General features: G+C 36.3%; 1 protein-coding gene across 3 annotated transcripts in view; it reads left to right on the top strand.

Annotated features, from left to right (window-relative positions):
* The window catches only part of CCDC102B (coiled-coil domain containing 102B), a 402,878-nt gene that overhangs the window by 172,965 nt on the left and 205,462 nt on the right, over window positions 1-24,451 (top strand). For all 3 annotated transcript variants that reach the window (XM_062200306.1, XM_062200307.1, XM_062200308.1), the window contains one exon: window positions 3,844-4,053. In XM_062200306.1, coding sequence (XP_062056290.1) covers window positions 3,844-4,053 — 210 coding nt within the window. The remainder of the gene's footprint in view (window positions 1-3,843; window positions 4,054-24,451) is intronic.

The raw sequence follows: 24,451 nt of genomic DNA on the forward strand, positions 1-24,451 counted from the left end.
CCATGCTCTCTGCAACTTTATCACCAGTGGCTTGGGCTGCTGCAGGCTGGTGTCAGATCACTCACCAAAGCTTGTGCAGAGGCTCTTGGCTGTTGGGGTCCTGAGTTGTATGCATCCACACCCTTCACGTAGGTCCACAGTGTCCCTCTAATTTGCATGGAGTTTCCGCTGCCATTTTTTCCTCTAACTCTTCCCTGAGACTGAACTCTCTCCACTTTTTTAAAACTGTCTTCTCCTAGACTAGAGCAGTAAGCTCCTCCTATACTCTGTCATCTTAATCCCATCCCAAAATTTGCATGTTTAAATGAGTCAATATATTTTAGAATGATGGGAAGTAATACATCTGTGAAGATTTGAGCATGATTTGGTTGAGAACCTTGATTTTACAACAGCCATTGTCTCAAAATCTTAATAACAGAGTGGGTATTCAGCTCAATGTATAACATGACTGTATCCCAATTAGAATACCTGATTTCTATTCCTGCTCTGGTTCCTGACTACAGCTTCCTGCCAACACAGACCCTGGAGGCAGCTATGATCGCTTAATTAGTTGGAATCCTGCCACCCACTTGGGAGTCCTGGATTGTGTTCCTGAATCCAGGCTTCAGCCTCAGCCTACCTAACTCTGGAGGGCACTTACGTGCTTAACTAATGAATCAACAGTAATTTTTCTTTCTCTTTCTCTCCCCCACCCTACTGCCTCCCTCCTTCTCTGCTTGTGAAAACAAATCTTAATGGTGTTATAAAATTATTTAATATCCAAATATCTTGTCCATTTGTATGTGGAAGTTAATATTCATCTATATATATTCTAGGAACTATTGAGATAAAAATATAAACATGCTGCTGTTATGCCCACAAGATGAGAACTGTTTCATAAAAAGTTCCTAAAACACTCAGAGAAAAGCCTTAACGTGAACAAAACAGTAAAAAATTTTCTGCGGATTTACCACCAAACATTGATATGCTTCAGCAGATTTCTTATCTCAAAAAAGCATGAAACATTATAGAATTAGCACTCACTGTATGTGAAACACAGTAGAGTGTGTGGACCCAGAGATACCAGGGAAGGAAGGGTTGTATAAGATGTCTCTAGTAGGACTTAATTTACCAGGCACTAACTGCACCCGCAAGTGTGCAGTATTGCTAGGAAGAAATATGCAAACACATGGTGTCTGCATTAGGAGAATGAATGTATTATAACAAGATTGTAATTGAGCATGGCTTAATGGTGGTGAGACATTCTGTTTCCAAATCTCTCCTTAAAATAATTTTAGGAGACAAACTACCTTGGTACCAGAGTTGTCAAACAGGTTCTTCCCAGACATTTTGATTACTCTCAGTATCCAAAAATACTGAAGCATGCTGAAATGGCCTAAAGCAAGGTCTGTGTCCCAGCTGCTCCTCTTCCAATCCAGCTCTCTGTGATGGCCTGGGAAAGCTGCAAAAGATGGCAGGTGCTTGGGCCTCTGCACCACTGTGGGAGACCTGGAAAAAGCTCCCAAATTCTGGCTTTTATAAGATCAGCTCTGGCCATTGCAGCCATCTGGGAAATAAACCAGCAGGTGGAAGACCTTTTTTCTCTATCTGTTCCTTTCAATGTCTGTCAACTCTGCCTCTCAAATAAATAAATAAATAAATCTTTTTTTTTTTACAAAAGGTACTCTTGGTATTTATGTATTCTCCTCAATGTTTAGTGTGTATGAAGTTGGAGCTCATTAAATCAACAAATATGTTAGTGTTCTAATAAGAATATATCTTCTTTAATGTTTTCAGAAAAGATCTTTCAATGATTCCTACATTATTTGAAATCCGTTTAACATTAGAATTCATTGTTACTTATAACTCGTTGTAGGTTAGACTTAAAATATTTTAGGATTTTCCTCTTTTAAGAAAATATATGGAAATATTTGAAGTTTTTCATGATAAACTATGAAAACGCAAATTTGATGAAATAGTTTGTCATTTTAAATTGTGCTTTATGCCTTTTAAGATGGTGGATTTTCTTTGATTCTTGGAAAAGAAAGATTTTCTAAATAATTTAGCAAAATTAAAGCTAAAATAAATTAGCTTATAATTTTTATGTTATTTCAGATTGCAAAGGTATTACCATTTTCAGTGTGTATCATATGCATATTTATTAAGCAATCAGTAAGAACTAGTAAGTCTGCAAATAGTTAAGGTCAGATCCGTTGTTTAGACTTTCTTGTTTGTAATGTTAAAATTATTCCTTTTGGTACACTTGTTTTAATATTTAAAGTTTATTATTCGTGTCATCTGTTACTTATTATTAACCTTAGTTCTACCTATTATCTATTATTAGAGTTTAATCAATTTGTTTGACTTTAGCAATTTCTTTAAATGCCTATAATTTTACCAAACCTTGACATCACATCATATTTGTCCTTGTCTAAAAATACACCTACTCTCATGAAATTAATCTTTCATCACTAAGTAAGTTGCAGACTTTCTTGTTCCAGCCCTTTTTCTGTTCTGATAAGTGATGCAATGATAGAAAGCTTAAGCATTAATCTTAATAATTAAAGTAATGTCATGTCTAAATTGGATTGTGAGATTCCACTTTTGTATCATATTCCCAAACAAGCACCCCAAATGTCAATTCACTTCATCAAAATTTGACCCCTTAGTTTATTGTACTTAACTGGAAAATGAGATCTAGTGCCAAGAATGTAATTTTTGTTGCCAGTCTTTTAGAAGCCAGAGCATCTCTGACATTTGGGAACAGAACATTTTCTACCATAATGATGCAATTATATGCATGTGAAAAAGTAGTTTTCAGGATTTTATATCAAAATTTATTTTAAAAAGCCTAACTTTGTAAAATCTTAATTAAGTTTATTTTTCTATTAGTAAAAGCATCATGAAAACATTTATAATAATATAATACCATATAATACATTACTATCAAGCCATTAAAATTAACAATGTAAAAAGTGAGTCACAATTTTATATTAACAATTAGTTTTCAAAAGTTTCATATTTTGATCACCTTACATGTTTTATAAGATGTGTTTGAAGAACTGTCTCATTCAGACTTTACATTACTACAAATTAGTAGGGCTAATACTCTCATACAAATTTTACAATTAAGAAAATTTAATGACAGAAAAAACTGAATTTTGTGCAGGATCAATCAATAAGTTATGAAACCATTACTAGTTTGTAACAGTTTTTGTATTGTAAAGAGGTACTTCATGATACAGATTTATACAATGAACTTCATGGCACCCCAGAGGGCTGCCTGCTGCTGCCAGTGCCCAGCTGTCCTGTGGGCCATGGTTTCCCAATCTCTATGCCCTGAAAATCACGTGAGCCACTCTTTCTTGAATGTTTGAGTCTGTTTTATAGAACTGTGGTCATGGTACACTTCATCACATTCACTTCTCTTTACCTGCAGTGCCAAATGTAGTACAGAGGACCTTGAATTTAAATTCTCCTTCTCCAGATAAAGGAGTGAGTGAACAAATGAACATTATCAAGTTAAAATTTCCCAACAAATAACTTTGTGTCTTTTCAACTGGTAAATGTTCCTCTTTACTGGCAGAAATTCACCAGTTTTTCACTTATCCTTTTTCTTTAAAATACAGCCCATGTGACTCTAGAGACAGTTGCCTAAAGCAAGAAAAGGGTGTATTTGTTGAGATATGGTCTGCTTCAGGGACTTTTGTGTTGTTTTTAAGTTGTCAAACAGAATTTTTTCTATGAGATTACTTAAGTAGACAAACCCATGTACCTTCCTCAGTGGAGGCTTATTTGCTGGGTGTTTTCCCTTTTAGCGATTACAACTGCTACATGCTGCCTCTTTGTGTTGTCTCTGTTTAGCTAGAGAGACTGCAGGTTGAAAATACCTTGGAGTGGGACAAGCGAGAAGTAATTGAAGCAGAAAAACAAGGACTGCAGAGAGAGACTAGAAGGCTGAAAGTCCAGGTCAAAGAAATGGAAGAGATACTGGATGGGAAACACAGATCAAGTGCAAGCACCCAAGGCCCTGATTTCAACACATCACAAATGGAACTGCAGGAAAAAAGCAAGGTATGGCAGTGCTTGGACGCACGTGTTTTCTGTCTCCCTCCCTCCTGATGCTGCACCAGGTACGGCCTTCACTTTCACACACTTCCAAATCTGAACGTTTCCTTCTGTGATAACTAATATTGGGTAGCTTACTTCTTTTCCCATTGTGACATAAAATAATGTTGTTCGTGCATCCAAAAGAGTGTGATAAATTTTGGATGAAGACGTTAGAATATGACAAATCTTCAGATGGTTTCTTTTTAAAAAGAAGGAAAAAAATGAATAGGTCTTTGTATTTTTGTTTCCTTTGACAGATTTTTCTCAGCATCTCCAAGCTATCAACCCAATTTTCAGTAAATACATTTCTTCATTAGTTTGAATAACTAAACAATAAGCATTTGTCAGTAGCTATGATAAGTATCTGCAGAGACATTTAAATTGAGCAAAAGCTATTTGTTCCCTGGATCCTTTTTAGCTAGTCCTAGAACAATTATTTCTGAGTAATAAAATGTATGATTTTGCAAATAGCTTTTCAGACTATGACATAAATATTAAAATCAGAAGCTAATGCAAAATTTGACTCTGGGGAATTTAGGTTGCTTAGAATGTGTTTTAGGCTCAAGTCAATAGACATTGTTAGTGTTATAGATGGGATTTTTTTCCTTTTTTTAATAACTAGTTTACATAATTTAAATGTATTTTTAATGGTAGGACTCTAGTTTCAGTTCATGTAGTTCAGTATAAATATACTGAAAATATGTATCTTGACATTCTATCTTTCATTAGAGCATCTACAGGATTTTAATGCACAATTCAATTTTTTCAGTCAATTCCTTTCACAATTTGAAAAAATGAATTTTTAAGTTATTGTTTTTATAGTATGTAAGTAAATTACACTCATATAAGCTCTAAAAGCTAAATGTCCAGAAAAATGAATTCTGTATATTTTTCCTTATTCTTTTGTGAGTCTAAAGATTTATTGCAAATGCAAGATCAAATTGTGTTAGTGTTTCATGACTTAGCAGTGCAAATATATAAAGTTAAATGCTATGGTCAGTGATTATAGTTTCCTTTATATAGATGCATAAGCTATCTATAACTGACATATTTTGTTCTGACATATATATAACTAATAATTCTGTGGAGAATTTCTTTTACACATTTCTACTTCTAAAATGGCATCAGTATCTCAGCTATGGAGATTATGGTTTATAAAAAATACTTCTAAGTAATTCCTTTGATCAGGAAAGCACACATTATTCTGTGTGTTACTGCTCTAGATGCTGATAATGGGATGATGAGATGATTAGTAAATTAGCACCCCTGCCCAGCATGGGCCTATCATCCATACAGGGATATATACACATACTGTGCTGCCAATAATGCGTTTGTGGAATTGGAAGGCAAATGAAGAAGCAATTCATTCTGTTTAATTTTGGCACCTTTGAGTTATATCAAAATATCATAACATAAGGTGTGTTTGCCAGGAAATATGACGGTTGCCTAGGGCCCAATTGGCACTGATAAAGGTACTGATTGACATATCCTGTCACCAGGGCACCCTGAGGCTGGACCTGGGTTCACTGGGAGCAGTGTTGTTCACTGGGCTAGAATGAGGTGAAACTTGGGGACAGAAAGGGTTCTGGAAGGTATAGCCAGTCTGAGAGCAGCTCATCACTTGGAGGACTAAGATTCTTTAAGTACACATTTTTCTGATGACAGTGCGGTGTGAGTGCTGGTGACATTTACCCTCTTCATTAAGAATTCAGAGTTGTTACTAGATACTAGAACCAAAATAAATACTTAGCACGTAGCAGCTACAGACAAAATATTTGGTGCTACAAAGACACCCCCCCCAACCAGGAAAACTCAAAACATCAGCATCCAAATGTCCAAATATAACAAATGCATCAGTCCAGGGAATCATGTAGATTTTGCCATATACAAAACTACATTGTAGTTTTAACATTGTTTCAATAAGTATTAACTTACTGGTATATAAATACCTTATATGAGTTTCATTTCTCTTTCTCCATCTTCCTTGCTCTCTACATTTGCGCACGTGTACACACACACACACATATAAATAAATACCATCTAGCCATATATGTGTATGAGTACCATATGTGAGAACCATGTATATAATATCATACATGAGTAAAGCAGGGAAAATAGGGGCTGGCATGTAAGGGACTCACTGCAAACACATCAACACAATTAACAATCTCTAAGAGACAGATGTAAGATTATTTACCACATGTTATATACTTTTTAAAGATTTATTTATTTTACTTGAAAGGCAGCATTGAGAGAAAGATTGATTCTATCTGCTGGCTCCTGCCCCAAATGGTTGCAACGGTTCTGGGCTGGGCCAGGCTGAATCTAGGAACTCTTCCCGGTTTCCCACATAGGTGCAGGAGGCGTATTCGGGCCATTTTGCACTGCTTTTTCCAAGCCATTAGCAGGGAGTTGGATCAGAAGTGGTGCTGGGGCTGGTGCTGCGGCTCACAAGGTTAATCTTCTGCCTATGGCGCTGACACCCCAGGTTCTAGTCCCGGTTGGGGCACCAGATTCTGTTCCGGTTGCTCCTCTTCCAGGCCAGCTCTCTGCTGTGGCCCAGGAAGGCAGTGGAGGATGGCCCAGGTCCTTGGGCCCTGCACCCGCGTGGGAGACCAGGGGGAAGCACCTGGCTCCTGGCTTCTGATCAGTGCACCGCACTGGCCGTAGCGGCCACTTGGGGGGTGAACCAACGGAAAAAGAACACCTTTGTCTCTTTCTCTCTCTCTAACTTTGCCTGTCAAAAAAAAAGGTGGTGCTGGTGTTCCAAGGTGGTGGGACAGCACCAGGAAAGTCCAACTTACATGGGGTGAAATTAATGTTTAATAAATGGAGTAAATACACTCATAGAATAGTGCTCTGGGGGAACCCCAGCAGGAGACCCAGTGTGAGCAATAGAAACACTCCAGTCCTGCACCAAGGGAGCAAATAAACAGCAGAAACAACAAAAGCCTGCACCCTGGGAGGAAGATGCCTGCTCCAGCAAACCAGGCAGGTAGCTGCCATCCCACCTTCCATGCATGGACATTACAAACTCAGCAGTGAGCAAGAACACTACCCACAACCCCTGCAGCGAAGGCCTGGCAAAATGCCAGCTTCTGAGAGTGAAGTCAGAAAAGACTGTGGCAACCCATTTCACTAGTGATTTTGCCTGAGGCAGAACGTCGTGCGCCGCACTGATTTTGAATTTGGCCTGGAGGGCTACCTGGGGCAGGGTACCCATTCAGTCCTGTGAAGGAAGAGCACATTTCTTTCTCACCATTCCCCCACAGGGGCACCTGGTGACCAACAAGGAGAAAGCACCATCTTAACACAAGTAGAGGCTGTGGGAACTCTTGTGTGTTCAACTAGGGATAAATCTATGTTCCCAACTGTCTTTCAATCTGGCCTGGAGGGTTGGCAGGTGACTAGGCATCCACTTAGGACTGTGAGGTGCTTCTCTACCTATGCTGTCACAGTCTCCAGAGCTCAAACTTCCAATGTGGAGAACGCTCGTGTGGTTGAGAGTGGATCCCCTGCACTTTGTCACTGTGGGAACCTTGTTTGCTAAGACTGTGGTAATTCTGTGAATGCATATTAGGGTCTGGGGTGTAGCTGGGTCTCTCGAAAGTCACTGTGTCTGGCTTCAGAAGCTCAGAGTCCCCTGATTGCCTGAGATGCATCATTGCAGAGAGTTCCATGTTCACACAATGTTATAAAATTCTGTATGTGATTAGGGCACATGTGTGGTTAGGGTGCCTGTGTGAGTGGGTGTTGTAGCCACTGTGGGCAAACTCTGGACATTAATAACCTTGGAAGAGAAGAGATGAGGTTGTGACCATGCCAACAGACATGATCATACCCTCCTCCCTGCTGGTAATAGAAGAGATTTATCATACCCAAATTGAGTATCACTCTGGACTCTTGCACCAACCCTGACCACTGACCAGAGCTCCCTGGCCCCACCCAGCACATGCCTCTGGATATCTAGTGAAGGAGCTGACACTTCACTGAGCCACAGAGGCTTAGAAGATAAAAGCCATTACAGAAAGTTTCCAGAAATGCCTAAAAATAAACACAGAAATACAAGAAATAAGACCAAGGAAGATAATATGACTTCCCAAAAGGAACATAACAACACTTAAAAAGTAGAATGTGTAGATGAAATACATTGATGGAATTAGTGAAAATGTGTTTAAAACAATTATGACTAATAAACACAGAGAAACAAATTCATGAGATAAATCATACATGATATGAAAAATTTTGCTGATCAAGATTTTGAACTTAAATCAAACAAATATCATTAATGAGGAATTAAATGCATCAAATAGACAATGCAGTGGGAAACCTTAACAGAATTGGTGAGGCAGAAGAAAGAATATCCGAACTAGAAGACAAATCCCTGGAAATATCTCAAAGTAAAAAAAAAAAAAGAAAATTAGAAATAGTGAAAATAGTGTTAAAGATTTATGGGATATTATCAAATGACTAAACACATGTGTCTTAGGAGTTCCTGAAGGCATCAAAATATAGAATGGATAAGAAGGCCTATTCAGCAAAATAATAGCAGAAAACATCCCTAATTTGGAGAAAGAAAGGAACATACAAGTATAGGAAGCACATAGAATTTCTAATAGACACATCAGAAAAAACCTTCACCACAACACATCATAGCCAAACTTTGAACAGTAAAACAAAAAGACAAAATTCTAAAAAGTGCATTAGAGAAATGCCAGGTTACCTTCAGAGGATGTACAGTTAGACTGACACCTGATTTCTCAACAGAAACCCTAAAGGCTAGGAGAGAATGGAGAGACATAGTCCAGTCCTTAAAGAAACTTTCACCCTAGAATACTGTACCCAGCAAAACTCTCATTTATAAATGAAGATGAAATAAAGACCTTCCAAAACAGAAATTGAAAGAATTTGTCACCGCTTGTCCAACTTTACAAATTCTTAAAGATGTATTATGCGCAGAAACAGAGAATGATATCATTATGAAAGAAAATGAAGGCAGATAATATAGTAAAACTACAAAGGAAATCCAAAGCAAATAATAAAAATATTTGTAGAAAAATGGCAAGACTAAGTTATTACTTATCAACAATAACCTTGAATGTAATTGGCCTAATTTTTGCAAACAAAAGATACATGTATGGATTAAAAAACAAGATTTATCTACTTGCTGCCTGCAAAAAACACACCTCAAAGAGATACACACAGGCTGAAAGTCGAAAGATTGAAAAAAAATTCCATGCTAACAGAATTTAAAAAGGAGCAGGTGTAGCCATCCTAATATCAGACAAAATAGTCTTTAACATAAAAACTGTTAAACAAGACAAAGAAGGGCACTATGGAATGATTAAAGGATTAATTCAACAGGAAGATGTGACTATAGTAAATGTATATGCAGCCAATTCCAGGGTGCCTGGCTGTTTTAAGCACATTTTAATAGATCTAAAAGGAGACATAGATTCCAATACAACATTAATGGAGGGCTTCACCCCATTTTTATCAATGGACAAACTAGACAGAAAATCAACAAAGACACAGCAGAGCTGATCAACACTATGGCCCAAATGGACCTGTTTGATATCTATAGAACATTTCATCCCATAGTTGCAGAATACACCTTCTTTTCATCAGTGCATGGAACTTTCTCTAGGATAGACCATACGTTAGGCCATGAAGCAAGTCTCAATAATTTTAAAAAAATTGAAATCATACCATGCTATTTTCTGACCATAATGGAATGAAGCTGGACATTAACAACTCAAGAGTTTTAAGAACATATGCAAACACATGGAGACTGAATAACATGCTCCTCAATGAAGAGTTAGTCATAGAATAAATCAAAAGAGGAATTAAAAATTCTTGGAAAAAATGAAGATGACAACACAACATATCAAAACTTATGGGATACAGCAAAAGCATTGTTAAGAAGGAAGTTTATAACAATTAGTGCCTACATCAACAAATTGAAAAGGCATCAAATAAATGAGCTACTAGTGCATATCAACCACCTAAAAAAGAACAAACCTCAAATTAGTAGGAGGAAACAAATTAAAATTAGAGCTGAAATAAATAAATTTGAAACAAAAAGGATGATACAAAAGAACAGTGAAATGAAGAGCTGATTTTTTGAAAAAATAAATTGATATCCATTGGCCCCCCCCAAAAACAAAACAAAACAAAAAAAAAGCATGGATAACCAGAAAAAAGATGGAATACCCAAATTAATGAAATCAGATACTAAAAAGGTGATGTAACAATGGATACCACAGAAATAAAAAGTATCATCAGGGATTAATACAAATAGCTATATGCCAACAAATCAGGAAACCTAGAAGAAATGACTAGATTCCTGGGCACATACAATTTACCAAAATGAAGACATGGAAAACCTAAACAGAGCAATAACCAAGATGGAGATTGAATCAGTAATAAAGATGCACCAACAAAGAAAAGCCCAGGACTGGATGCCTTCACTGCTGAATTCTACCAAACTTTTAAAGAAGAACTAATTCTAATTATTATTGTCAATTACTCTCAAACTATTCAAAACAATTGAAAGGCAGGGAATCCTCCCAAACACCTAATGTGGGGCTAGCATCACAGTAATTACAAAACCAGGAAAATATACAATAAAGACAGAGTACTATAGACAAGATCCCTAATGAACATACATGCAGAAATCCTCAAAAAATTTAGCTAATCAAATCCAACCGCAGACTAAATGTGATTTATCCCTTTTATGCAGGGATGATTCAATATATGCAAATCAATAAATGTGACACATCATATTAACAAACTGAAGAGCAAACCATATGATTATCTCAATAGAAACAGTGAAAGTGATAAAATACAACATCCTTTCATGATAAAAACCTTCAGCAAATTGGGTGTTTAAGGACCATTCCTCAACACAATCAAGACAATATATGACAAACCCACAGCCAGCATCTTATTGGATGGTGAAAATTTGGAAGCATCTCCACTAAGATCTGGAACCAGGCAAGGATGCTCACTCTCACCATTGCTATTCAATATAATCTCATAAGTTTTAGCCAGAATCATTAGGAAAAAAAAAGAAATTAAAGGGATACAAATTGGAAATGAGGAAGGCAATTTATCCCTGCTTGCAGATAACATGATTCTATATGTAGGGGAACAAAAATACTCTGCTAAGAGACAATTGGAACACATAGGCAGTTTGGTAAAGTTGCAAGATATAAAAACCACACAAAAAATCCAATCTGTTTTGTATACATAGACAATGTCTTGGATGGCTGAGAACAACTTGTTTAGTCCCATTCACAATAACTATAAAAATTTAAATACCTTGGGATAAATTTAACAAAGGAAATGAAAAATCTTTATGATGAAAATTACAAAATATTTTTTAAAAAGATAGAAGACATATTAACAATAGAAAAATCTTCACATTCATGGATTGGAAGAATTAATATCAAAATGTGAACACTACCCAAACTAATTTACAGATTCAATGCAATTCCAATCAAAATACCAACAACATTACTTTCACAGCTAGGAAAAAAACAATGCTAAAAGTCATGTGAAAACACAGGAGACCCTGGATAGCTGAAACGTTCTTTAACAACAAAAACAAAGCTGGAAGCACCACAATACCAAATTTCAAGACATACTACAGGGACATTATAATAAATACAGCCTGGTGCCAGCAAAAAAAAATAGACTTATAGACCAGTGGAACGGATATGAAACCTGAGAAATCAACCCACACATCTACAATCAACAGATCTTTGACAGATGAGCTAAAATCAAACCCTGGAGGAAGGACAGTCTCTTCAACAAATGGTACTTGGAAAATTGGATCTCTGCAAGCAGAAGTATGAAACAATAACAATCCTTTTGCCTTAAATAAAAGACATCTCTAAATGGATCAACGATCTCAATCTATGACCTGATACCACCGAATCATTAGAGGAAACCTTGGGGAAACTGCAAAACATTGGCATACATTTAAGCTTTTTGTCATGAAATGATGTATTTTATCAAATGTCATTGCTTTATCTATTGAGATAATCAAATGATTTTTGTTCTTTAGTTTTTTTAATATGATGTATCACATTTATTGCTTTTCATATATTGAACCATCTGTGCATATGAGAAGACCCCAGAAGCACATGTAATAAAGACAAGAAGAGACAAATGGGATTACATCAAGCTAAGAAGCTTCTGCACATCCAAGGAAACATTCAACAAAGCGAAGAGATAACCAACAGAATGGGAGAAAATATTTGAAATATTTGCAAACTATGCAGCTGATAAAGGATTAATATCCAGGATCTATAACGAGTTCAAGAAACTCAGCAACATCAAAACAAACAATCCAGTTAAGAAACAAAGGACATGAACAGGTAATTTTCAAAAGATGAAATAAAAAATGGCAGCAAACACATGAAACAATGCTCAGGATCACTAACTCTCAGAGAAATTCAAATAAAAACCACTGTGAGGTACCACCTCACCCCAGTTAGAATATCTATCATATAAAAATCATAGAGCAATAAATGCTGGGAAAAGTATGCTAATCCACTCTTGCTGGAATTAGAACTGGTACAGCAATTATAGAACACAGTATAAATTCCTCAGAGATCTGAAAATACATATATCACATGTGTCAGCCATTCCATCCCTGGGAATTTACCCAAAGGAAATGAGATCATCATATGAGAGGGTTATCTGTACCCCATGTCTAGAGCAGCTCAATTCACAATAGCTGAGATATGGAACCAACCCAAATACACATCAACTGATGACTGGATAAAGAAAATATTACACACACATACACTATGGAATACTACTAAGCTGTAAAAAAGAATGAAATCCTGTCTTTTTCAACAAAATGGAAACCATTATGCTTAATGAAATAAGCCAGTCACAAAAAGGTAAGTATCATGTGTTTTCTCTTATATCTGGAAGTTAGTTTAGAATATCAGAAAATGTGTAGGAATGAAATATTAATTTTGCAACATGATTCTTGGTTTTAGTCCTGGTTTATACACCTGTGTAACTGTGGTCTTCCTACTTTGTACGTGCTTAATAATATGATTAGTGTTGAATTAAGTCTGTGAATATAGAATGGATTATAATTATTTCTTTGTCAAAACTGATGAAGTGAGGAAAGGGAGAAGGATTGGAGGGGAGCACGGAGTGAGGGAAGTGTGGTTGTCTTGTTGAAACTGCCTATGGAATGCATAAAACTTGTTCTCTTTATATTAATAAAAATTTTAAATCGTGATTTTTTTAAATGAAGGGATTTTTAGTATAACATAAGTAATAAGTTGTCCCTGAATCAAAATATTCTAATATTAAGGTTGAATGAATATTTATAGTAGGTATTAAGAGAGGGAACATCAGCCTCTAGAAATTGGTTATGAGCAGATATCTAAGTTAACATACTATAGAAGTATAGAAAAAAGAATTTTCAAGATAAAAGGGCAATACTGTGCTTAAGGAAAAATACATCTTCCCTAGGATGTGGGGAAAAGAGAAACACATAGGTTCCTCAGCGAGCCTGAACTCCTTTTATGGCCTTATCCTTTCCTTTCCTTTCTATGGTCTTGTTGAGTTTTCAAGAGGGTAGAGAGAGTATTATGGAAGATGAAGTGTAGGAAGGAAACTGAAAGTGGTGTTTGTACCTGTGATGAATGATGGAAGGAAAAGACACTGCAACCAAAGAGCGAACAACTACACAAAACAAACTTTACCAATGCAAATCTTGATTTTGCTGGAATGGAAAGATACAATTTGCAGTTCCCAGCCATTATTTTTATGTGATTTCCATGGTATATATGCTGATTGACTTTTTCAATGTGTGGCAAATTCTTGAATTTGTAATACCTTAATTCCACTGATACATATCTACATAAAATATTTTCCCCTGCACATATTACTTTCCTTAATGAAGTTATTGGGAAAGTGGTCTGTTTTCCCCCTGAGTAAAGCCCCATGAACCAGTCAACATGACTCTTAAAGTGTTTCAGAAGCTTGTATTTTTAAATCATTTTGGCAACTGAATTCATTCATTCAGGTCATATAATAGGTCACTTTCAGTAAGGTAATGTGACAGGGCAGTAATTGATGTGTCTCAGGAAAATGATGAATCAATCTGGGAGTTGAAAGGCCGTCAAAGTCAATTACCAGTGAATTTGCATTTCCGACAAAGGTACAGATTCAAAGATAGCCATTCCATTTGTTTTGCTTGGCAACTTTGGCTCCATAAACACTTAATTTTCATTCAATGACATGACAGACAAGTATACAGATTTGTTAAGTTTTTGTCAATTAGTTTTCTTGCAATTCTCCTTTGACTAATAAAAATTATTCAATAATACAGAAGTAAACAGTTTATCACTTAAATATCTGAGTTATATGATCTGATATCAGAATAATTTCATATTTTTAACTATTCTTATGTAGCTTTACTAGCTGAGATTCTAAAATTTTTATTTTTTACTGTAGCTGTTAAAATTATTACTGCAGAGACTTTTTAATGGAAAAGTTCAAATTCTTTACATTTGAAATGCCATATGTTGGTCATGAAAATGAAAATCATTTATTTCAGTATTCATCAAAAATGAAAAACATTTGAAGAATGTCTTGTTTGCAGCCAAACACTAGGGTCTATATGAGTGTTCTTTGCGAATTAGTTTCATAAAGCTCAAGCATATTTATAATTTTTGCACACATTTTGACAAGGATGTATAGAATGATGTGGGTTGAGTGAAGCAATGTTTCTTTAGTCAAGAATTTCTAGTTAGAGATAAAGAGTTGTAGCTTGAATGTACTAATCATTAATGTCATAGGAAGGTGTCTAAAGTTCCATGGTAGAGTGAAATAATCCACATACCACAAACTGCTGTGGAATTAATTCTCTTATATGATTGCTGATGCATGCTATCAAATAACCACCCACAAAGAATGAAGTTTTAGAAGTTTAGTTCTAAAATATTCTTGCTATTTTGTGATTTTCTGCAGAAGGCACATGAATAAGATTTTGTGTATACTGAAAATAAGTACTAGAAATAAATTAATGTTAAATGAGGTTCCAAATTCTCTTACTGAAACAAATACTGTCATGTTTTGTTATTTTAAAATTTTGAATATTAAATCTGAATCTTTTCTACAGTGTTTGGAATGCCTTCATATTTGTGTCAAATGCCTAATAAAAGTATGCACTTACGCATCTCTTCTCACTATTTAAATTTGATGTCCAATTCTTACACCTCTACTTTATTCTATCGAAAAGGCAAAAGTTAGAGGGCTACAAGGTCTGAAAACCTTTAAGAAGCTTATGTTACCATCTCTTGCATGTTTAGCACACAAATGATATTTAACTCATTTTCAATTAAATATGCAAATTTCACACTTTAAATCCTTTGTACTTGATAGTGTTGGAATTTAATGAAATTTTATAACAAATTTTATGCAGATTTGAACTTACATCTTTTTGTTTTTGATATAGCTAGCATACTACTAATGATCCACTGTATGATTATAAAACTATTGGCAGTTTACAAAGTGGTTATAAAGTCATGATGAGAGCAATGATTATTTACCTTACTCTTTAAAAAGGAAACACATTGTGGTTACAACAGTTCTCCAACATCAAAATAAAATTCAAATTTAAATTACATCCATAAGAAGAGAAAAAGCTCAGATAACATTAACAGGCCAGAAATACTCACTATTTTTTTATTTATTCTTTTTTTGTTTATTAAAATGAAGTCATATGAGGAAAAAAATAACCATTTTAAAGTGAACAATTTAGTGGGACTTAGTGTAACTCACAATGTTTTACAACCACCATATCTAATTTTGTAACAATTTTTTTGCCCAAAAAGAAACCAGGTAGGCATTGTACAGTAATTCCGAATTACTCCCTTTCCAAAGCCCCTGGAAACTGTGACATTGCTTTCTGTTTCTATTTGATTAGAGCTAATAGATTCGAAGACAATTGTGCTAGATTACCTGGTCTGTATATTTCATATAAACAGAATCATACAGTGTATTGCGTTTTATTCCTAGCTTCTTTACTTTAAAATAGTGTTTCTAAGGTTCATGGACATTGTAGCATACATTGGTATTTCTTTCCCTTTTGGCTATCTAGTATGTATCAGCATGAAAAAGCTATCTAAATATCTATCACCTATCTCAATCATAGTGTTTTCATCCATTTACCTGAATTTACCTGAATCATCCATTTGCTGAATACTTAGGATGTTTCTAATACTTGGCTTATTACAATAATGCTTCCGTGAATATGCAAATATATGTATACATTGATTATTAGATTAACTGTTGGTTTTTTTCATATGCCACTTATTATATAGAGGAAAAACCCCTTTTCTAGTTTATTATTTCCTTCTCTAAAAAAATGTGCTGCATTTGCCAAATGCTTTTTCAATATCAACTGAGATGATATTTTTTCTTTCCTTTTATTCATGTGTTGGATATGATTGATTTTCTTATGTATTAAAGCCTATTTACTCATAATATCAGATCCTTTTAGTATGATATTGGATTCTTTTTTCTCATATTGTGTTTAGGACATTCACATACACATTCATAAGTAATATTGGTTTGTGATTTCCTTGTATTTTCTTGTCTAGCTTTGGGTCAAGGTGATGTCAGGATTAAAGACAAATACAAATGCCACTAAGCTTTCCTCTTCTATTTAAGTTGGATTTTTCTTGTTTCAGTGATTGCTTGGTTCTTTGAACCTTTGACTGTTTCCAGAATTCTGAAAAAATTGATACTCACTGCTTTTTTGATTTTTCAGTGTTTCCATACATAGATGGGCACTTTGAAGGCACCTACTCTGGCATTTCTGTTGGTGTCCTGTGACACATGTAGTTGACCTTGAAAAATCTAGGCTGAATAGTACTAAAGAATGTAGGTACATCCTGTTCAATTTTATCATTTCAAAATTCTTTTTAACTGAAATCTTATTTGAGTGACATTAAGTGTGTGTGTGTGTGTGTGTTTCTATCTGACTTCTTAAAAAAATAGCATCAATATTAGAAAAAAACATGCCCAGCCACACCATGAATTAAGTTTTTAGATTTGAGGCTGGCGCCGTGGCTCAATAGGCTAATCCTCCGCCTAGCAGTGCCGGCACACCGGGTTCTAGTCCCGGTCAGGGTGCCGGATTCTGTCCTGGTTGCCCCCCTTCCAGGCCAGCTCTCTGCTATGGCCCGGGAGTGCAGTGGAGGATGGCCCAAGTGCTTGGGCCCTGCAACCCATGGGAGACCAGAAGCACCTGGCTCCTGGCTTTGGATCAGCGCAGTGCCCCGGCCGCAGTGCGCTGGCCGCAGCGGCCATTGGAGGGTGAACCAACGGCAAAGGGAGACCTTTCTCTCTGTCTCTCTCTCTCTCTCTCACTGTCCACTCTGCCTGTCAAAAAAAAAAAAAAAAGATTTTAGATTTGGTTTTAGAGAGAGGGACTTCCTCAAGCTACATTAGTTTATTTGGTATCTGTCCTATGTTAGTAAAAAAAAAAAAGTTGCAGATAATTGTTTAAAGAAAAACATTACAGTATGATATTCAGTAAAACACTAATGTTTACTGTTTTAGGTAAATATAAAGGAAAATAGATTTAAAAGTTTATGCTATTTCATGTTTTTCACTCACTCACAATTTAACCCAGTGGTTCTCAAAGTGTGGAACCTAAACCACCAGCAGCAACAAATACAAGTTCTCTGGAACCAGATACTCTAGATGTGGGACCTGAAAATTGTATCAACAATCTCTTCAGATGGAATCCGACAGCATTCAAAGCCTAAGAATCACTGATAGAGCGTGTATACATGTGTTGAACTTACTCTTACTATAGACTCTTCCCAAATGTTTTGATTTTTCATTTCGTTATTATATGAACATGGAAACTGGTGTGGTTTAATTCATATATAATAGGAAAATTTGGCCAGCTGTAGAAAATGGAAGCAAGACACTCTTATTCTGGGTCCATACTTACTACTTGAATCATTTTAGCCAAGCAGTGCTAATTGTAGTATGCTTTATTTTCACAATTTTTAAAGAAGACTTTATAATATATGGTTGTGACCTCTTTCCCAAACTCCATGGTCTCATTGTTTTAAAAATTACTGGGTTTGAATAACTGAATCTAATTTAGGTTCACAAGGACAATGTAGTATTTCCTTGGAATTCCAGTTTATTTTCACTAAAGTGGCTGTTGGCTCCTGATATTGCTGAGTGTACTTTTTCCACTTACTGGATTTATTTCTTTTTAATTCACACAGTTAAATTTAATATGGTTATTGAAATAATTGAGAGATTTTTCATTTCATATTTCTCTGCTACTGCCCATTGCTTTCTGTTTTCCCATCATTTTATTATGCTTAATTTAATGACATTTAAATTCCCACAGCATTTGGCAGACTTTCTCATTCTTTCTAAATTACAGAGAAATAGAAGAGAAAAAGCATTGCTATATCAGTAACTAACAGAATTATCTTTTTGCTTTTTAACCAACTTTGATTTAATTTTCCACTGCATAATGTTTTCCTAGATTGAGAATGGTCCTACTTTCATGCAAATTGAATAGAAAATCAATAAAATTAAAAAAGTTATTATAAATCACATTCATATTCCACATTAACTATTATTCCAAAAGCATATCATTCTATGTACATTCAGTGGAATTTACAAAGCAAACAAATATAAATATAGAGACAGTGAAGTTTGATGAGTTGGTCTTGTCTCCTAAAGTTGTATTTTTTTTTAAAGATTTATTTATTTATTTGAAGGCAGAGTTACAGAGAGGCAGAGAGAAAAGGGGGGGTGGTATTACATCTGCTGGTTCACTCTCCAAATGGCCACAACATCAGGAGCTGCGCTGATCCAAAGCCAGGAGCCAGGAGCTTCTTCCGGGTCTCCCACATGGGTGCAGGGTCACAAAGACTTGGGCCATCTTCTACTGCTTTCTCAGGCCATAGCAGAGAGCTGGATTGGAAGTAGAGCAGCCAGGACTTGAACTGGCACCCATATAGGATGCCGGCACTGCAGGCAGCAGCTTTACCCACTAGACCACAGTGCCAGCCTCCTATAATTTTATTTATTAAAGCTGGATCATGGTCCCATCTCTATCACATAGGGTGCTTTCTAAAATAAAAAATACTGAATTAGTACATAAGCAACTTGGAATCCCTAAAAACAAATATTTTAAACAATATCGAGGTGTTTCTTATATACACAAAAATTCGGAAAACCACACACAAATCAATGCCAGTGTTACAATACATCATAGGGTTGGTGCTGTGGCACAGCAGGTTAAAGCCCCAGCCTGCAGTGCCTGCATCCCATATGAGTGCCAGTTCAAGTCCTGGCTGCTCCACTTTCCAATCCAGCTCTCTGCTATGGCCTGGAAAGCAGTGGAGGATGGTCCAGGTCCTTGGATCCCTGCACTCATGTGGGAGACCCCTAGGAAGTTCTTGGCTCCTGGCTTCAGATAGGCTCAGCTCTGGCCGTTGGGGTCATCTGGGGAGTGAAACAGCAAATAGAAGACCTTTCTCTCTCTCTTTCTCTCTCTCGCTCGTGTGCTCGCTCGCTCTCTTCCAAATAAATCTAAAACAATAAAGTATATCTTAATATCCTCTGCAATAACTGTAAATGATTTTAGGTTATTTTTTATTTGACAATAATGAAGAAATGAGTGTGTGAGAGAGAGAGGGAGAGAGAGAGATTGGAAGAGAAAGAAAAAAAAATGAGAATCTGATTTTAGGGAAACCACAGTTGGGATATTTATTTTTTGTTAAAGAAAATTTCAGATGATGTGTTTTGAAAGGTGTTTATCCACCTTATATTTACATGCATAACACACGTACAGTAATTTTTCCTACATGCTGCACTCATGCAACAAGCTGTGTCTTTGCTCTAGAGCAGGTTGGTAGCTGTGGAATGACTGTGTCCTTGGCACCGAGAAAGAGCAGGGAAAGGGAGAAGTCAGCCACACCATGGTGAGGCAGGTGTCAAATTAGTAGCATATGGAGAAATAATTAACTGGCTGAGTCCATATTACAAGAATAATTTTACCTTAAGCTGGTTAAAATTAATTATCCTACCTTATTACAGTTAGAAATTCCCAAAGAAACTGTTTATTTGGTACTATCTGGCTGCATATGTTCTTAGAATACCTTTTTACCCATATTGGAGAACATCTCTTATTAACTTTGTCTTTAGCTACAAATTCAAAATAGGAAAGAAAAAAAGGAAATTTATATTTAAATTCTAAAAAGCTCAATGAATCCTTCTCTCTGGAGAATTATTTGAGTTTTAGTATATTCTTGTCTTTATGTTTGAAACAGTCACTCCTCATTAGCTTAGCCTGCACCATATGAAGAATGTCTCTTTTGATTTGTCTTATCCACTTTTTTGTCTAAAAGTACATAAAGAAAAATAATAAATTTAATTTTTAGTTATAAAAGTTATAAAGGAATATAAATAAGGATTTTTTTTTCAAAGTGAAATAAAACATTTTCAGTTTTCTGTGCATAGTCAGTAAGGGTTTCCAATGAATGCTACAGTCCATGTCATCATGATTTCACATTTGCAATTGGTAACTCAGAACAAAAATAGCTTTTGATAAAGTGCAAGTTTTCTTATCTACATCTACTATTTCATTTTTTCATTTATTTAACAAATCAGTACTGGATCAACTGAGAGTCTGGTGCTAGAAAACAACACAGGTATGGTATGTGAAGCAAGGACCTAGGTCATTGTGAAGAACTGAAGAAGTCAGTTCCACGTACAGTGTGTTGATATGACTCCCAGTAGATGACCACAGAACAGGCGTATTTAAAGGACAGGTATCTCAAAGTTTCAGTAAGTTACCAGGGTCAGGATGCCAGTGTTCTGTCTGCTGTCTCCACGATCACTCCACTTAGCCATAACCTGTGAATGAAGATCTTTCCCGTAGAGTTGGGCCTAACATATTGCTTACCCTCATCTCAAATCAATTCCACATCCCGGCCTTGCTCAAGTGCATTTTTTTCCCCAGCATCTAACTCATTTTGTGGTATAGCAACAAAAGATGCATGGAAATGGAAATGTTTAGAATAAAAGCAAGGAAAGCTAAAAAGAAGCTGGAATCACTGTTTAGACAATATATTCTACAATTCAGACATACAGTGTAGATAGGAGATAAACTGGTAGTAAGACACACAAGGTAACATCATCATGAAATTTATAGTCAAGCGAAGACTAAAATAAATCAACAGAAAGCATATCTTTTTGACTGTTAAATGCTACCAATTAGTAGATTCATAGCATTGCTTCCTCCTGGGAAAGACTGAGATCTGATAGATGAAATAAGTAGCTGTAGTAGAATGGTTCAGGAGCATTTCATCCTGAGTACGTGGAATAAGGGGTGAGAGCCTTCCTTGTGTTTGGAGAGAACCCAAAAAGTCCTACAAGGAGTCTTGAGGGGTTTGGGAAAGGAGCAAGTGTGAATGTGACCAGGACATGCTTGGGAAGGAAGAGGTGATGATTCTAATGGGCTCCATAGCTGAGGGACATTCCTCTTCATTGCAAATCAATAGGAAACAAGGGATATCACAATCAGGGTTGTTGAGGTGTTTTTCTGGAACCAAGGCCCTGGATAGAACAGACTTGGGTTTCAAGCTCCATTGTTCCACAGCTTGGTGATAACTTGCTTCTGGTAGTCTGCACCTCTTTGACAAACCAAATTTCTTGAAAACTACCATTTTTCTTTTTCTATTCTGAGACCATTTGAAGTATCTCGGTGGTAGCGCAAGAGCTGCAATTTTGAGGGGGAAATACTTGGAAGAAATGTCAGGTGCTGGGGTTCTACAATCTGCATGAGTCACTTCACAGTACACCCTGAGTTGTTGATAGGGCTTCCAGGAGGCATTTGATGACTGCTGGTGAGCCTGGGGAGTAGCCGTACTCAGCAAAGTTCACATGCTGTGCAGGCAGAGGGGAAGAGAGAAAAAATGTAGTCACACTCTCCAAAATCAGCCTCCGAACTACTCCTCAGGAAAGACTCTGGTTAGCCGTAGCCCTTGTATCACAGGGAATTGCCATGTCATGACCTTTCCTAGCAGCTTTATCTTTAGATCCTGTAGTTCCACTCTGAATTTATTGTATTGAGATAAAAGTACACCTCTATTATGTATTAAGGACTTTATCAATTCAGATTATTCTCAGTGTATGCCAGTGAAAGGGCTCAGTTTCTTGAACTATCACGCCTATGTCAAATTCTTATTTGGAAATTTCCTTTTCTTATAATCCGTAAAATACCTGTTGATTATTTGTTTATCTTAGAATTGCTGTGCTTTGGGATGCAGCCTGAAAACAAACCCCACCTATAAGTTGAAAAATAAAAATTTTACAATTGGTAATATGAATATGCGAAACTCTTACTTGTGTAGATGTGCACTGTAGTAATATGCATGCATATATACATGTATATTATATATTTTCTCTATCTTTTTACACATATCATTGTGGTAGGATAGATTTTGGTTAATCAAAGTAGATAAAGACAGATGTCCTAAACAGCACTCTGGCCTCAGAATCAGCCCTTAAGGCATGCGGATCCGGCTGAAAAGCCCATGAGACTATTTCAGGCATGGAAAGCCAAGACACTCTGGCTAAAAAAAAACAACAACAACAACAACAACAACAACCAACCAACCAAACAAACAAACAAAAAAAAACAAAACCTAAATGAAAGATCTCTGCGAGTGAGATCCCAGTGGAAAGAACAGGTCATCAAAGAAGGAGGTACCTTTCTCTGAAGGGAGGAGAGAACTTCCACTTTGACTATGACCTTGTCTAAATATGATCAGAGTTGGTGAACTCAAAAGGCTTCCATAGCCTTGGCAACTCATGATAAGAGCCTAGGGTGATTCCTGATGCCATAAACAAGAGTGTCAATTTGTAAAGTCAACAACAGGAGTCACAGTGCACTTACTCCTCATGTAGGATCTCTGTCCTTAATGTGCTGTGTACATTGTGATTTAATGCTATAACTAGTACTCCAACAGTATTTTTCACTTTGTGTTTCTGTGTGGGTGCAAACTGTTGAAATCTTTACTTAATATATGCTAAACTGATCTTTATATAAAGAGAATTGAAAATGAATCTTGATGTGAACAGAAGGGGAGAGGGAGCGGGAAAGGAGAGGGTTGCAGGTGGGAGGGAAGTTATGGGGGGGGGAAGCCATTGTAATCCATAAGCTGTACTTTAGAAATTTATATTCATTAAATAAAGGTTTAAAAAAAGTAGATAAAGACAAGCAGGGAATTCTTAAATTTTTACTAGAATGAGTAGCCAGCTAAGAGGATATAACACTCAAGAATCTCAGCATTGTCAAGGCAAAACATATACTTCATGTTAATAAGTATAATAAGAATCTCAGCATTATCAAGGCAAAACTAAGTACTTTCTTTGATAAAGCCTATATACAGTGATTGTTCTGGGGCCCTAAACATTTATTAACCTGGTTTATACTTAATGTGAATTGACTTTTCTTCCCACAAGGATCAGCTCCATCTTCAAATTCCAGGTCGCAGTCTACAGTTAGGGTTGATACCATTTCCACCTCCAGTTTGGGCAGGTGATTCAGGTTGACTAATCAAAACATTTGATTTCAGGATCACACATCCAGGTATGGGAAAGTAACCATGTCAGAAACAATTAAATGTAATTATGGTTAAGATTTTCAGAGAGACACACTTTATTGTCAGTTTTTTAAAGATTTATTTGTTTATCTGAAAGTGTTAGAGAGGGGGAGACAGCAAGATCTTACATTTGCTGGTTCACCCTGCCTCCATCCCACTTCCTGATGACCTCAATGGCCAGGACTAGGCCAGGCCGAAGCCAGGAGCTTGATCCAGGTTTCCCACATGGGTGACAGGGGCCCAAGCACTTAGGTTATCCTCTGTTACCTTTCCTAGGCTATTAGTAGGTAGTTGGAATTTATTGGAGCTGCCAGAACACAAGTTAACACCCACATGGGATGCTGGCATCACAGGTGGTGGTTTTACTTGCTACGTCAGAACACAGGCCCCCTCTGTTAAATATTAACCTTCTGTATTTTTGTAGTGGATGTTACATATAGTCTTGCATTATTTTTGTATAACCTGGTCACAGCTATGAAGTTGCATGGGTATTTCAAATTTTTAGTCCCATTTTTGAGAGATTCTGAATGATGCTGTACCATAAAGAACCAGATTTTCTTTTTAAATCACTAAGTTAGCCTTTAGGTATTGTGTGAAGAATATCAATGGAACAGTTTTAAAAATTTAAAAATAGACACTGTGTTGTGGAGTGTAATACAGAAACCAGT

The sequence above is a fragment of the Lepus europaeus genome, chromosome 9, assembly GCF_033115175.1.
Source record: "Lepus europaeus isolate LE1 chromosome 9, mLepTim1.pri, whole genome shotgun sequence".
NCBI lineage: Eukaryota > Metazoa > Chordata > Mammalia > Lagomorpha > Leporidae > Lepus > Lepus europaeus.